The following is a 14,676-nucleotide window of genomic DNA, read 5'->3' as shown; positions in this document are numbered from 1 at the left end:
TGTATTGTTACAAACCATATTTTTAAGTTTCAGTAGACTACTTAGCATGTCATATTCATATTATTTTAAACATAAAAACATTTTACAGCCCCTTCTCAAACTCCTCTGATATGCACATAAAAAAAAAAAGTAAATTAATAATGACCAAAAATTATGTTTACAAATTATGCAAACAAAATGCGAAAATGAAAGAATAAAAACAGCCAATGCATAAACTCAAACAAAAAGTGGGAAAATATGGTTGATTTATCTATCTATCAGTATCATATGTTACAAAAATATTTTCTTCTAGATGGATTTTTGCTTTTACATTTAGCTACAAAAAAAACTATACAAAAACAAAAAAACCTAATGCTGTTTACTGTTGCAGGCTATACAATAAAAAATCCATTATTATATAAATCCGTTTGTAAATTCGCACATTTATAATATATAGGATATTTATATATAACAATAATTAAAAGAAATAAATAAAAGAAAAATTGAAGTGACGCTTTCTCATTCTGTGTCAGTTAGGGGGGAACTGATGTTCTGTGCGGAACCAAGGTTATTGGTCATGATTTCCGTACGACCCATTTACAAGCAGCGGTCTTATGTCATTATCTCGAAATATCTGGTCAGTTATTGTAGACTACTACAGATAAAATATTCCGAGGATTTTTTAGTTATTCCTATTCTTTGTGTTTAAGTAGATTCTCTTAGTTTTAGCAGTAAGTGTTTGACAATAGCGAGTCTAGTGACAGACTGATCCACATGAGCGTCTGCTACAGTGCTGCAGATTTTCACGTGCACGGACTCAATATTTTACCAATCATAAACATTTGGACTAGCAATACAGGTAAGCCGAGTGTTTGTGTGTTTCTAAACATGTTTAAACGTTAATAAATAATAGCGTCAGAAGCGGTTATGTTTTGCAGTGCGTCTCAGTTGACGTGCAGATGATGAAATAAGGGTCCTGCCGGGAGTAATGTTTTGAAAAGCATGTTGAGTCAAGGAATATTCAACATAAGGTTCTGTCTGTCAGTCTTGTACGAGGTTTTGTTGTGAGAGCTGTTGTAGTTAGACTGAATGTGTTGTTTTTGACCTGCAGGTGTTAGGGATGGAGCTGCAGGCTGTGCTGATGGCAGCAGGTGGAGGCTCCAGGATGATGGATCTCACCTATAACACCCCCAAACCTCTGCTACCTGTGGGCAACAGACCCCTCATCTGGTACCCCCTCAACCTGCTGGAGAGAGTGGGCTTTGAAGGTAAACATACTGTTGTATCAGAAAACAAAGTTCATTAAAAGCGTGAGAAAAGTGTTTTTGTTTTCAGATGTTTAGTGTTAGTATATTCTGATATAGATATATGGGTAGACTTATTTCATTTCTGTTTTTTGTTTATTACGAAGTTTGTTTGATGGCTGTTCCTAATGTTGCTCAGTGTTTTGGTCTTTTTTTTTTTTAATGTTTGCCAAAGGGGAGTAGAAGTTGGCTTTTCCTGTTTAGAGGACAAAAAATGGTTTAATTTAAGTAAAAATGCAAAATGCAATTCAGTGGCATACATATCTGCTAGTTCAGTTTTTGAAGTGTTTATTTCACGGTTATTATAATAAACCATAGAAGATAAACCACAGGAAAAATATAGGAAAAAAAGAAAATATATATATATATCATTTAATTATTATAATTTTTTGTTAATGTATATTTTACTTCTAGTGACACTTTTGTGACACGTGTATGTATAAATGTATAAACAGTGTATAAAAATAATGTATGAATATTAGTGCTGTCAAACGATTAATCGCATCCAAAATAGTTTTTGTTTGCATAATGTGTTGTGTATATTTATGTATACATGAATACATTCACATACAGTATATATTTTGAATATATTTACATGTCTATATTTATATAATTTATATTAATAACATTTTTTTTTAAATATATACATGCATATGTGTGTATTTATATATACATAATAAATATACACACAGTACACATACATATGTAAACAAAAGCTTTTATTTTGGATGCGATTAATTGCGATTAATCATTTGACAGCACTAATAAATATATAAACATTTCTAATTTTAATTCAGTTTGTACTTGATGTATTTAACTAAAACTAAAATTTAAATAAAGATTAATAAAAAAACTATACAGATATATAAATATTACAAAAAAAGACAAACACACACACCACAATTTCTAAAACTTGAACTAAAATGAACTGATTCAAAATCTTAATTAAAACTATAATAGTATCTCAATGATACTAAAATAACACGGGTCTTCTGCAGTAGTTTTAATATTTTTATTTAATTTGATTAAAAAACAATTATTACATTTTATTATTTAATTTCCATTTTTCTTATGGATTTCATGTATATATTTTTAATATATTCTTTTATTATCATTATAAAGTGGATTTTATAATCTTATTTTATAGTATGGTATTTTACCTGGTTTTATGTGCTTATTGGAATGCTTTTGTAAAAATTGTAAAGCACTTTAAGCTGCTTTTCTTGTTGGAAAGGTGTTAAGCAAATGAAACGTTTTTTTAAATCATTTTTACATTAATAATTATGACTGGTATATTGTTAAATAATTGCCTGCTTCCTATAATATACTTGTATGCTTCCATGTTTACCATAGTTAAATCAAGATGATGAGGAAAAGAATTGATGCAGTAACAGTTAGACAGAAATCACTGAAATAGGTGTCCCGAGAAACCTTTCTTTCTGGCAGAACAGTTGAGGCCAGACTCATGCTTTTATAGCCAATCAGAAACTCTCTGTCTGTGAATCACTTGCTGACATGGGTTTAGGTGACATGACTTCGGGGTGGGTTTGGGAAGAGTTGGTGTGTGCGGTGGAAGTTAACGAAACTGCTGAAATTGCTTACAACACATTTAAGCTGTGTTAGGTGGTAATAATTTGCTCAGGCTGCTTAAATTGAACTAATAAAGTCCTTATTTCCTAAATAGGAAAGGTAGGGCCGTTTTTACAATTGACGTACTCTAATGCCATGGTTTCCATGTTAAAGCCACCCGCACAGACCAGCACTTATGTTGCTTCTTGGTTTTAGTGTCAAGACTCTTTTTGTCAGAGAACAGGAGCTGGATAAAACCAACTAGATTTAGCTGTTTTCGTATTTTGACAGCACATTATGCTTTATGTGGCTGTACATCAATGGTATATATAAATAAAGATGAGGGATGACTAAGTGTCCTAAATTTATACATTCAAATTGTAGAGGTGGATGTATTGCCTAGTTGACAGACTAGACTGGTAAAAGACAAATGTAATAAAACCAAGATGCAATTACACAGAGTCAAATGCACCCCAGACAACTAATGTTGGATCATTTCAACTCTGTAATAAATCAACTGCAGTCTCGTACTTGAGGATAAATGGCAGAGTGCCTTATGTTTTAGGCCAGCTTTCCTCCACATAGCTTAGAAATAGGAGACCTTCAGCAGGCCCACCCTTAAAAACTGTTTTGGGCCAGCATAGCATGGAGCAATATGCAATTTACTAGTGCTAGAAAGGAATAAGGTAAGTTAATTGCGTTTTATTAATTTTATTCTGACATTAAAATGGAAATAAATAACAGTTTAAATGGTCAAATCAATAGACTATTTTATTATTTTTTAATCTACATTTTAAAACAAATGAAATGAAAATAAACCATTTTAAATTTCTTAGTACATTTAAAAATGGATTTATTAACATTTTATGTTTGAATTATTACATCGATAACTTATTCTGCTTCATTTTACGTGTCAGTCCTAATCCTAGGCTACATATATTTGTATTTATAGAATTTCATGCTAAAAATACAGGAAAACACATACCTTAAAAAAATTAAAATAATATTTTGTGGAAAGAAATCCAAACCGTTAACTTAGAGTTCTGTGTTCACTTCATTGCTTTACCACATTTGAGAGCCAGTAGGGGACGTGTACCTTTTTGAGTATTTGTGTTTAATGCCTTCATGATAATTAAATGTTTATTGTTCACACCTAGCTGTATTGACTAACCATGCGATCCAGCTGGTGTGGAGTTTGTGGGTATGGCCCTTTGCCTGCCCAGCAGTACAGTATGCACCTTTATGTGTGGCACAGTCTGTCCTGTTAACAGCCAGAGTGCCAGCCAGCAAGACCCTGCAATTAGCTTTTACAAGTCAGCACAAACTATGGTAAGTAAGCTGCTTCGTTAGAAAATATTTACGCAGTAAAGCAGAATTCTGGGACAAACTTCTTCCAGTTGGCTGAAAGTTTCTCTCATTGGGCATAGGACAAATAGTTCACAAAGACTCAATTGAAGGTGTTTTGTCTAATATGTTTTTTACTAGTCTGAGGTATCACAGGTAAAGTGCGTGCTGTGCTTAACCAATGGTGTAGTGAAACAAAACCATCTCCTCTTTTCCCACAAAAACAAATCCTATCTAATCTGCTATCACTTGCATAATTTTATAATTTTCCATTCAAATTTTTTGGGATAGTACGATTTAATTCAGCAAGGATGCATTAAATTGATTAAAAGTGACAGTAAAGACATTTATAATGTTACTAAAGATTTCTGTTTCAAATAATAATCCTCTGTATTTAGTTTCTATTAATCAAAGAATCCTGAAAAAAAAAACAGTTTCCACAAGAAATGTTTCCTCAATGACTGCTAAGAATTCAGCTTTGCCATCACAGGAATAAATAACATTACACATTTAAAAAAAAAAAAAAAAAAAAAATATATATATATATATATATATATATATATATATATATATATGAAATATATATTGTATATAGAAATGTTTTGCAATTTAAATATTTTTGATCAAATAAATGCTTTCTCGGTGAGCACAAGGTATTTTGCTTTCGGTTAAATCCTTGATTCATCTGAGTGTTATCATTACGTTCTTTTTCCAGAGGTGATTATCATAACCACTAAAGAGGTTCAGAAGGCCCTGAGCACCGATCAGCGCCTGAAGACGGATGTGAAGATGAGGTTGGATATTGTATGTATTCAGGAGGAAACTGACATGGGCACCGCAGATGCCCTTCGACACATACAGCAAAAGATCAAGGTGCGTCAAGTGTCAATATCATAGGATAACACTGAGTTGTAACATTTCTTTCATTGACATTTGGCAATTTCCAAAAACCAGGACGCCAAAAAGGCCAGAATTGTTAATATTTGGATGGTCAAGAAGGCTAAGACCTCTTACTATTTTTAATGGGGGAGGGAGGAGATGCACATTTGACGTTTAAAACTAGATGATTTGACATGCTTTTATATTAATAATATTATAAAATAGAATATTTACATATCCAATTGTTGTTACAACAAAAAGCATGGGATTTGTGCCTCTAATACTTAAAAAATGCTTACATATTAGTAGCAGTACAGTAACTTGAATGCTTCAATACAAAATTCCAGAATTGTGACTGATTTTGCTAAGTAATAGGATCAAAATCTTTTGTTGGTCCTGAAACAACATTCCTCTCAAAGAAAATATCCTTAACCACAACACTAACTATAAACTGCCTAAAATGAGAGGGAAATTATATTAAAGTCCCTTACTCTAATCTGATTGGTTGGTAGGAATGAACAAGATGGTGATCCAGGAAAATGTTTTTCTTGGCAAAATCATGGACACTGTGAGGCTAATGCAGACATGTAGGTGCGACAAAGAAACAATGAAACATTATTTTTTTTGTTTGTTTTAGGAGAAACCACATTTAAAGGATAAGTTTTTTTTTTCAATTTTCAACCAACTTCTGTAGTATACGTAAATCTCTGTGCACCCATATATCTCAGTTTATAATTTTTTTTAACAATACAGAATCGGATCAAACTTCCATATTTTTGTATTCCCACTCATGGACAGTCAACTCAACAGACAGATGGCACCAGAATCAAAAGGGCATTGTGGATGTTGAAGTTTTTTGGCAAAAGGAATTGAAGATTTTGAGGGCTGTTCAGAGATTTTGAAAGATTATTCTACCATCCCAGAACAGCGAGTGTTAAAGTTCTGGAAGGCTAATTTGTGCTTTGTTGTAATCACAATTTATACTTTATTTCAGCTTTTTGAACACACAAATGCCATTTTTGAATGTGATGAAAATATTGTCTAATGATGAATTTCAGCATTTCACGGTTTCATAAAACTGCCTAAATAATATTTGCGGTCTGTTTTGTAGCCAGTAATGACGTAGCAACTGATTTAACATGTAAGGAGTGCTCAATGATGGAGGAGGGTCATAAAAGAGTTAGCAACACGATGTGATGAATTTGTGTCACTGTAAATCATTGTGCTCAGAGTTAACCATAGCATGGTGACTAAATGGAAGAAACATAATAACAGCATGAGCATGCACGTCCATGTAAGCATGAGTGTGTGCCCAGAAGCGTGTAAAAGCCTGGCAGGCGTACACAGCCTCACCTGTCTCCCATGTGAGCTGGCCTGGGTCAGTGGAATGATGTGAGGGGCAGATCCTGTGTTCCACAGAGTGCCTCATTTCACCTGTTGAAAGCCCAGCGGCCAGAGATGGCTAACTCCACAAACACATGATGTCAGAACCCTTCCTCAACCCTTGCTGGCGTTCATGAGCCTGCAGGACATGTGCAAGAGTTGTTGTGTAGATGGAATTGGGCGGTAAGGAAACATCCTGGTGGGATTTTAGGGTTACTGTTGGATTTAAGGTAAGGGTGTGGGGTAATTTAGTGGTTAAAGATCTGGGCTAGTAACCAAAAGGTTGTAGGTTCAAATCCCACTAGCGATAATCCATGAGCTTTCAGCTTCGTATCCTCGAACAAGACATGTCTGTTTAATAAGTACAGTGGGGAATGAAAATGTGTGAAACCACATTGAAAATCTGACATTTCTGAAAAAAAAAAAAAAAACTTTTGGGATTTTGAAACATTTTGGACAAAGAAGCATTGATGCTAAATAGAAGAGATTTTGGGCAGTTGGGGAATTATGTCATTTTAACTTTTTAATTAAATAAATAAAATAAAAAAATACTAGTTTATTTACAATTATCCCCAATGTCTACAAAGCCTGATTTTTAGACTGACAATTTTTGACACAACTACAGAATTTGACCCAAGAAATCCAGGACAATCCTGAGATATTTTTTTGAATGCATTTCAAATTCTTTTGAGAATTTGTAATGTAATAGTGTATTGTTTTCAAAATAAATTCTGACCCGTATTTTTATATATATATATATATATATATATATATATATATATATATATATATATATATATATATATATATATATATATATATATATTAGTGCTGTCAAACGATTAATCACATCCAAAATAATATATATAAATAATTATATAATATATAAAATTTGTAAAATAATTTGTTTACATAATGCGTGTGTACTGTGTATATTTATTATGTATACATAAATACACACACATGCAGTATATTTAGAAAATTTAATATACAAACATAATGTATTTTTCTTATATACATGCATGTGTGTATATTTATATATGTAATAAATATACACAGTACACACGCATATTATGTAAACAAAATCTTTTATTTCGGATGCGATTAATCACGATTAATCATTTGACAGCACTATTCATATTCCCCTCACTATTGGCCTTAGACTATTTTATCCCAGTGTACACTGAATTCACTTTGGATTAAAGCAGCTACGAAAATATTAATTTGTTTCTTTCAGAAAGGTCAAAATATTTTGTCTATCAGATGCATTAGTGCATTTGTTCATGTGTATCATACCTTTGCACACAACACTTAGGAAAGTGTAAAATCTCTGACAGAGGGATGTCTTGAACATGTGCGAACGCTTATCACAGGAGATTAACTGACAAGAAATATCAATGCAGTGGAAAGGGAATGTTGAGGAGGAGGGCTTGCTGGAGCACGCTAACAGCACAGATGCATTTATTTCTAATCCTAGAGAGAAATGAGAGATTAAAAGCATTGAGTTGCAGAGCCCTCCAGTGCACGAACAGCCCCACTATGTGTTGAGAGATGAGTGCTGGCAATAGGGGCCCTAAATCCCCGTTTATTGTATGGTCTAAACACATAGTCTACTCCCTTGCTTCAGCAAACAACGTGGACATAATGGAAACATCTGATAGAGTGCCTGACTCTTAAAACTCTCTTTCATTAACCTGTGTTTGAGTTCATACTGATGCATTGAGTCAGTGTTTGTACAGAAACTGAATAATCTTCGTGTTGTGTAGCGTTCTGCTGGCTTTTGTTAGTAATAAGGCTCCGAGTTCACTGGGATCAAGTCGTTCTCGATCAACTTGTGTACTCATTTTTCCTGAAAAATGCACTTTTTTGCATTTTTTTGCAATAAGTGTTCTGGAAAAATGAATCTGAATGCAGTCTCTTTTCTTTTTTTGCTTTGTTTTTGGCTTTTTTGATGATTTTTATGTCACGTACCTACTATATAGAAATATCTCAATCTCAACTTCAAAATTTATATATATATATATATATACACACACAGACATGCATACATATATATATGTGTGTATGTATGTATATGTGTGTATGTATGTGTATATATATGTGTATATGTGTGTATGTATGTGTGTATGTGTGTGTGTGTGTGTATGTGTATATATATATATCTATATCTCAGGGCTCCAGACTGCGACTAAAACGGTTGCATTTGCAACCAAAAATATTAATTTGCGAGTGAAGTTTTTGCTGAGGTCGTCAATGGCGACTATGTTATGACTTGATTTTTTTTCCTGATTGTTTTGCGATCTTTTATGTCCACGTATTAAACCGAGATTATGCGCATCAAAGTTTTAATGGAAAAAAAGAGTTTCAAACAGTCCTCCTCTATGCCGAAATGCCTGCTAAACGCAGCTCAGTTGTGTAGCGCGAGAGATCAAAATGACGGAGACGTGCAAAGTGAAAGTGCAGAAAAGCAGTGTCTATTTGATGCACAACTTGAACAAACTTAAACAGGTAAAGTTGTCAGCTGTGTGGATATTGTCAATATCGTTAACAATTCTCGTTTATAATCATTACTAATATGGCTTCTTGTTATCAAGATCTATATGCTGAGTTCTGTAAATGCGTGAACTTCATATTAGCCTGTTTGCAGCGCACTTGCCGTCCAGTAATCGCAATAAGCTTTGTGCTTTGTTACTTTTTAATAAACAAAGTATCAGCTTTAACATTCTGCCAAATTCATAAAATAAATACTCTTTAATGCGGCAGGCGCAATCGCTTTAGCGCCTCAGTTCAAGCGGCAAGTGAACCCATTATATCTTTCTCTATTATAGTATGAAATGAATGTGAATTAATATCAAAAGGTAGGCTATTTTATAAGAGAATTTATACAAAATTGTCTCATGTAATCGCTCATTCTGTGTCAAACTGTGGAAATCTTGTAAAGCTTGTAACAATACCTAACCACTGGCCATCCATAAGCTCATCAGTCAGCTAGAAAAATAATGCTAAACATTTTGCTATATTTATTAGCTTTTGCATATTAATATTATTACTTAACCTGTTGTCTACATGATAAAAAAAATGCAAAAACCGACTGGATGTGTGAGAGATTTGACAACATTTCTATAGGATGCATTGAGGAGGAGTCCAAACTAACACTGTAAAAAGCGATCGGTTCACTTTTCTTTAAAAAATTGAGGAAACCCAGGGCTCACAAAATCGCAGGGCTACTGCGTTTTCCAGTTGGGCTAACCAAAATGTATCACTGCCCTGCCCAACGGGCTAACTTAAATACTGTGGGTCCTTAAAAACTTTCAATTTACTTGTATAAAATTTACAGCCATAAAAAGTTTTAAATATGTTAAATGGTATAAGAAAAGTCTTAATTATAATTTCAAGAGGTCTTACAGTTGGGGATGGAAAGACAAGAACCTCGATACAGCTGGATTAAACTTCAAAAGGCAATGATGTCATTGAATAAATATGAGTTTGGGGTAGGGAATATTAACAAGTCCCGCCCATTTGGAGCTGGCTCCAACCTCCGTTTATACCCATCTCGGAGAAGCCGCTATATTTGCTCCTAAAGCGCCAACTTAATGCATAATTAAAGAAATACATTAAGTGAACTTGCCAATTCTGAGTTACACTGACAAATAACAGTTTGAAAATGTGTTGTGTTCACTTTTTATTTTAAGTTGGACCAACTTAAATTTATTAAATTGCAATTACTTAGAAGTTCTTATGGTTCATGATATTGGTACAGATTCTGTGTAATAAACAATTCTTTGTGACTGTATATTTCAAGTTGGAAAAGACGTTTAGTTCCCACTTTAAGTGAACCTTAGTTCCCAGGTCATCTACAAGATGGATTAAAATGCTGATAAAGTCAATAAAAGAGTAGACAATCACGACTGTATGATTGAAATGTCAAAATGTAAAAAAAAAATAAAAAAAAAATAAAACGCGTTTATTCTGTGGCACCTAAAAAAAAAAAAAATTATTATTTTAAGTTTTTTCTTATAAGAGCCAATGGCTCCTTTCTCTTTTTTTTTGTCTGGAGCCCTGTATATGTATATGTATGTATATATATATATATATATATATATATATATATATATATATATATATATATATATATATATATATATATATATATATATATATATATATATATATATATAACAGCATGATTATTGCATAGGTGTGCCTTAGGCTGGCCACAATAAAAGGCCACTCTAAAATGTGTAGTTTTATCACACAGCACAATGCCACAGATGTCGCAAGTTTTGAGGGAGTGTGCAATTGGCATGCTGACTGCAGGAATGTCCACCAGAGCTGTTGCCCGTGAATTGAATGTTCATTTCTCTACCATAAGCCGTCTCCAAAGGCGTTTCAGAAAATTTGGCAGTACATCCAACCGGCCTCACAACCGCAGACCACGTGTAACCACATCAGCCCAGGACCTCCACATCCAGCATCTTCACCTCCAAGATCGTCTGAGACCAGCCACCCGGACAGCTGCTGCAACAATCGGTTTGCATAACCAAAGAATATCTGCACAAACTTGTCAGAAACCGTCTCAAGGAAGCTCATCTGCATGCTCGTCGTCCTCATTGGGGTCTCGACCTGACTGCAGTTCGTCGTCGTAACCGACTTGAGTGGGCAAATGCTCACATTCGATGGCGTCTGGCACTTTGGAGAGGTGTTCTCTTCACGGATGAATCCCGGTTTTCACTGTACAGGGCAGATGGCAGACAGCGTGTATGGCGTCGTGTGGGTGAGCAGTTTGCTGATGTCAACGTTGTGGATTGAGTGGCCCATGGTGGCAGTGGGCTTATGGTATGGGCAGGCGTATGTTATGGACAATGAACACAGGTGCATTTTATTGATGGCATTTTGAATGCACAGAGATACCGTGACGAGATCCTGAGGCCCATTGTTGTGCCATTCATCCACGACCATCACCTCATGCTGCAGCATGATAATGCACGGCCCCATGTTGCAAGGATCTGTACACAATTCCTGGAAGCTGAAAACTTCCCAGTTCTTGCATGGCCAGCATACTCAGGTCAGAGGACTGGAATGGCCATAGCAGAAGCTTGGTTTTGTGTTTAGGGAATCTAAAGGGTCTGGAGTGATTCTGGATGAAGGAATGGTCTCTGATCTCTTGTCAGGTGTTTTCTAACCTTTTTTTTTATTTTTTGTGTGTGTTGTTTTTGAGGTTTGTGTTTGGATTATTGTACGGTTGGAAGATCCAAACATGGCCCATTATAAGATTTCTAACAGAGTCAGTCACTTATAGATTTTTTATCTGTTGGTATTTGATAGAATCAGTGATGCCGTGTGTCTAAACAAGATGTCCAGGACCTCCAGCAGAAATATAGACCCACATCATCAAAAATACAGCAGTATATTTAATTGTACACATGGGGTACTTTTTATCCCTGCACTGTAAAAAGTGATAAGTTGACTTAACTTAAAAGAATTGAGGAAACCTGTTGCCTTAAAGTTATTAAGTAAATAATAATTTTAAAAAATAAGTTAAGTGAAAAGTCAACTTATCACTTTTTACAGTGTGTGTTCACCAAACCCATCTTGAGTGTTTGCTGCCAAAAAGCTAATTTTTTGGTTTCATCTGGCCATAGAAGCCAGTCCCATTTGAAGTTCCAGTCGTGTCTGATAACTGAATATGCTTTAGTTTGTTTTTGGATGAGCGAGGAGAATTCTTCTTGAAACCCTCCCAAACAACATGTGGTGATGTAGGTGCTGTTTGACAATGTTTTTTTTTTAAGGTTTTCTGACCTCGAGACTCAACTATTTTCTGCAATTCTCCAGCTGTGGTCCTTGGAGAGTCTTTAGCCACTCAATCTCTCCTTCTCACCAAGCGTTAGGACGATATAGACACACGTCCTCTTCCAGGCAGTTTCGTAACATTTTATGTTGATTTGGAAATTTTTTTGTTTTTTAAAAAAAAACTTTTAAATAAAAGATCAAAAGGATTAACAATGCAGATTAATTTTCACAGCCTTCTGTGATCATATTTACCAAGGGTGCCGATATTTTTGGCCATGACTGTGTGTATATATATATATATATATATATATATATACATACATACAGTCGTGGACTGTGATTAATCGCAAATTTAAAATACTAGGATTTACCTTAAATAAAGAAATGCATGACAAACTAATTTAAGGAAACAGAACCTTTCACACTTCCGTTAGGTATGAGACATAATACTTATTATTCTTTTATCATTATTCAGCCATTATCAGCCTTTATACTGGCAATAAAACGTTTACCAAGCCACATCGCTTCAATCCCAGTATACATTTACCCAACTATTATCAAAAGTGTTTCTAAATAAATAAAACAAAACATTTCTTGCGACCTTATGTGAAGTATTATGACAAAATGCATTATAAAGAAGAATTGGACCTGTTCTGCAGGTGCATTAGAGCTAATATTAGCATCATGCTTCATAAGACAATTTATGAGATTAATAGTACACTTTTACTCAGAACTCACTTCAAACCACCATCGAGTGTTTGTAATAACTTCCTTTGGTGATCACATGTGGAATTTGGTTCTTTACTGTTGTTAAAATATGCTATTTATAGCCTTTTATATCGCTGCACAAATTAGCATTTCAGATGTACACATTAATCTAAAAAAAATCACATACAGACCATATCCTATCGTAATTGTGTGTTTATTATCTTATATAATCTATAGTGGCTGTTGTCATGTTTATTTCTGCTGCTCTGCTGAAACTCACGTTGTTTGTGATGTTACAACCGCCTCTCTGTTCTTAAGTTGCCAGGGATACATTCAAAGTATAATACACATTAGTAAAAGGATCTATTTTCATTTATATTTGTCTATATACACTTTGGGCGGCCGCGGTACATTAAAAAAGTAGCCCAAAACGGCTCTGTAATTTTTCCCGCGACTGTATTTTCAAAATGGCCCACTTGTGCCGTTACCCTGGCAACACTGGTTCGCTGTACCCTCGTCACACAATGATAGATAACCTTCCGCGCTGCGATGACGGGAAGAAGTTGGGCTCAAACCTTATCAAGCGATTAATTTGCGTTAAAAAAATATTAACGTGTTAAAATTTTTTGATTAATCGCATGCGTTAACGTTGACACCCCTAATATATATATATGAATTCAGAATTCGTTAAATCAGAATTTGTTTTGAAAAACAATACACTATTACTTTCAAATAAAAATGACAAAGTATGCACTGTATACATTTCATTTGTTACTGACTTTCTAATTATGTCTCAGTTTCATCATGTAATTTTTAAAGAAATAAGGCAATATATCTTTTCTTTATATGTACTTTGTTGAATAGCATTTTTATTCAATTAATAAAAAATCTGGTATTATTTCATAGAGGTCTGTTGTCTCAAAAAAATTTGATTCTCTGAATATGATTATTTATTTTTTTTTATACGAAATTAAAACACACACACACACAAATATTACAAAATAGTAGTTTATTTTAAATTGTCACCAAAGGTTTCTCAAAATTGTCTAGAAAGAAGTTTTTCTGGCACCCCCACTGAATTTTACTCAGGAAATTTAGGACGTTCTTTTTAAATTTCAGTTTCAATTTTAAAAGTAAATGTATATTGTTTTTCAATACAACCTATTGCAGTCATGACAGGCCAATTGTTTGTGAGTAAGCGTGTCTGTAGTGACATACTAGTGTGAGCCACATTTCTGCTTCCCTTCCTTTTTATTCCCTCTTATCCTGTCCTCCTCTCTCCACCCTCTTTTTCCCGTCTCTTCCTCTGCTCTGCTCTTGGGTGGTCTCACCTGGCTGGCCCAGGGGGCAGCCAAGCAGAACTGGAAGTGTCTGTGGGTGGCCTGACCTCCCTGTGCCTCTCCTCCAGCACAGTGCAGCACCAAGGCCTACTGAAAGGCCCAGCGTCAGCGGCGCTCAGATGATCCAACAGCTGACGCCCACTCCAGACCTTCAGAGGCTCTGCGACTAAGGCAGGCCGCTGATCCAGCCTTCCTAACTCCCTCCCCTCCCAGTGGCCAAGAGGGCACTGCCGTTGTCAGGCCTCAGGCATTTGGCCACTTGTTGGGTCCCCTCAAAAATAGAAACCCCAGCTATGAAATGTTAAGTGGTTAGAGCTGTAGCGACAGATCGATTTACTTGGGTGGTTTACGATGGGTGGGCTGGCATTGGTCGCATTTTT

The 14,676-nt window shown here is 34.8% G+C and overlaps 1 protein-coding gene across 2 annotated transcripts in view; it reads left to right on the top strand.

The window, feature by feature from the left end:
• The first annotated feature begins 522 nt into the window (after window positions 1-522).
• The window catches only part of eif2b3 (eukaryotic translation initiation factor 2B, subunit 3 gamma), a 40,655-nt gene continuing 26,501 nt past the window's right edge, over window positions 523-14,676 (top strand). The window contains exons 1-4 of one of the 2 annotated variants that reach the window (XM_058751580.1): window positions 523-838; window positions 918-1,010; window positions 1,091-1,247; window positions 4,912-5,069. In XM_058751580.1, coding sequence (XP_058607563.1) covers window positions 1,100-1,247; window positions 4,912-5,069 — 306 coding nt within the window. In that variant the 5' untranslated portion in view covers window positions 523-838; window positions 918-1,010; window positions 1,091-1,099. The remainder of the gene's footprint in view (window positions 839-917; window positions 1,011-1,090; window positions 1,248-4,911; window positions 5,070-14,676) is intronic. The other variant, XM_058751571.1, reaches the window with a different exon arrangement.

This window comes from Onychostoma macrolepis, chromosome 02 (genome assembly GCF_012432095.1).
Source record: "Onychostoma macrolepis isolate SWU-2019 chromosome 02, ASM1243209v1, whole genome shotgun sequence".
In the NCBI taxonomy this organism is placed as follows: domain Eukaryota; kingdom Metazoa; phylum Chordata; class Actinopteri; order Cypriniformes; family Cyprinidae; genus Onychostoma; species Onychostoma macrolepis.
Note: the sequence above shows the minus strand (reverse complement) of the source record. Positions and strands in the feature narration are given on the sequence as shown.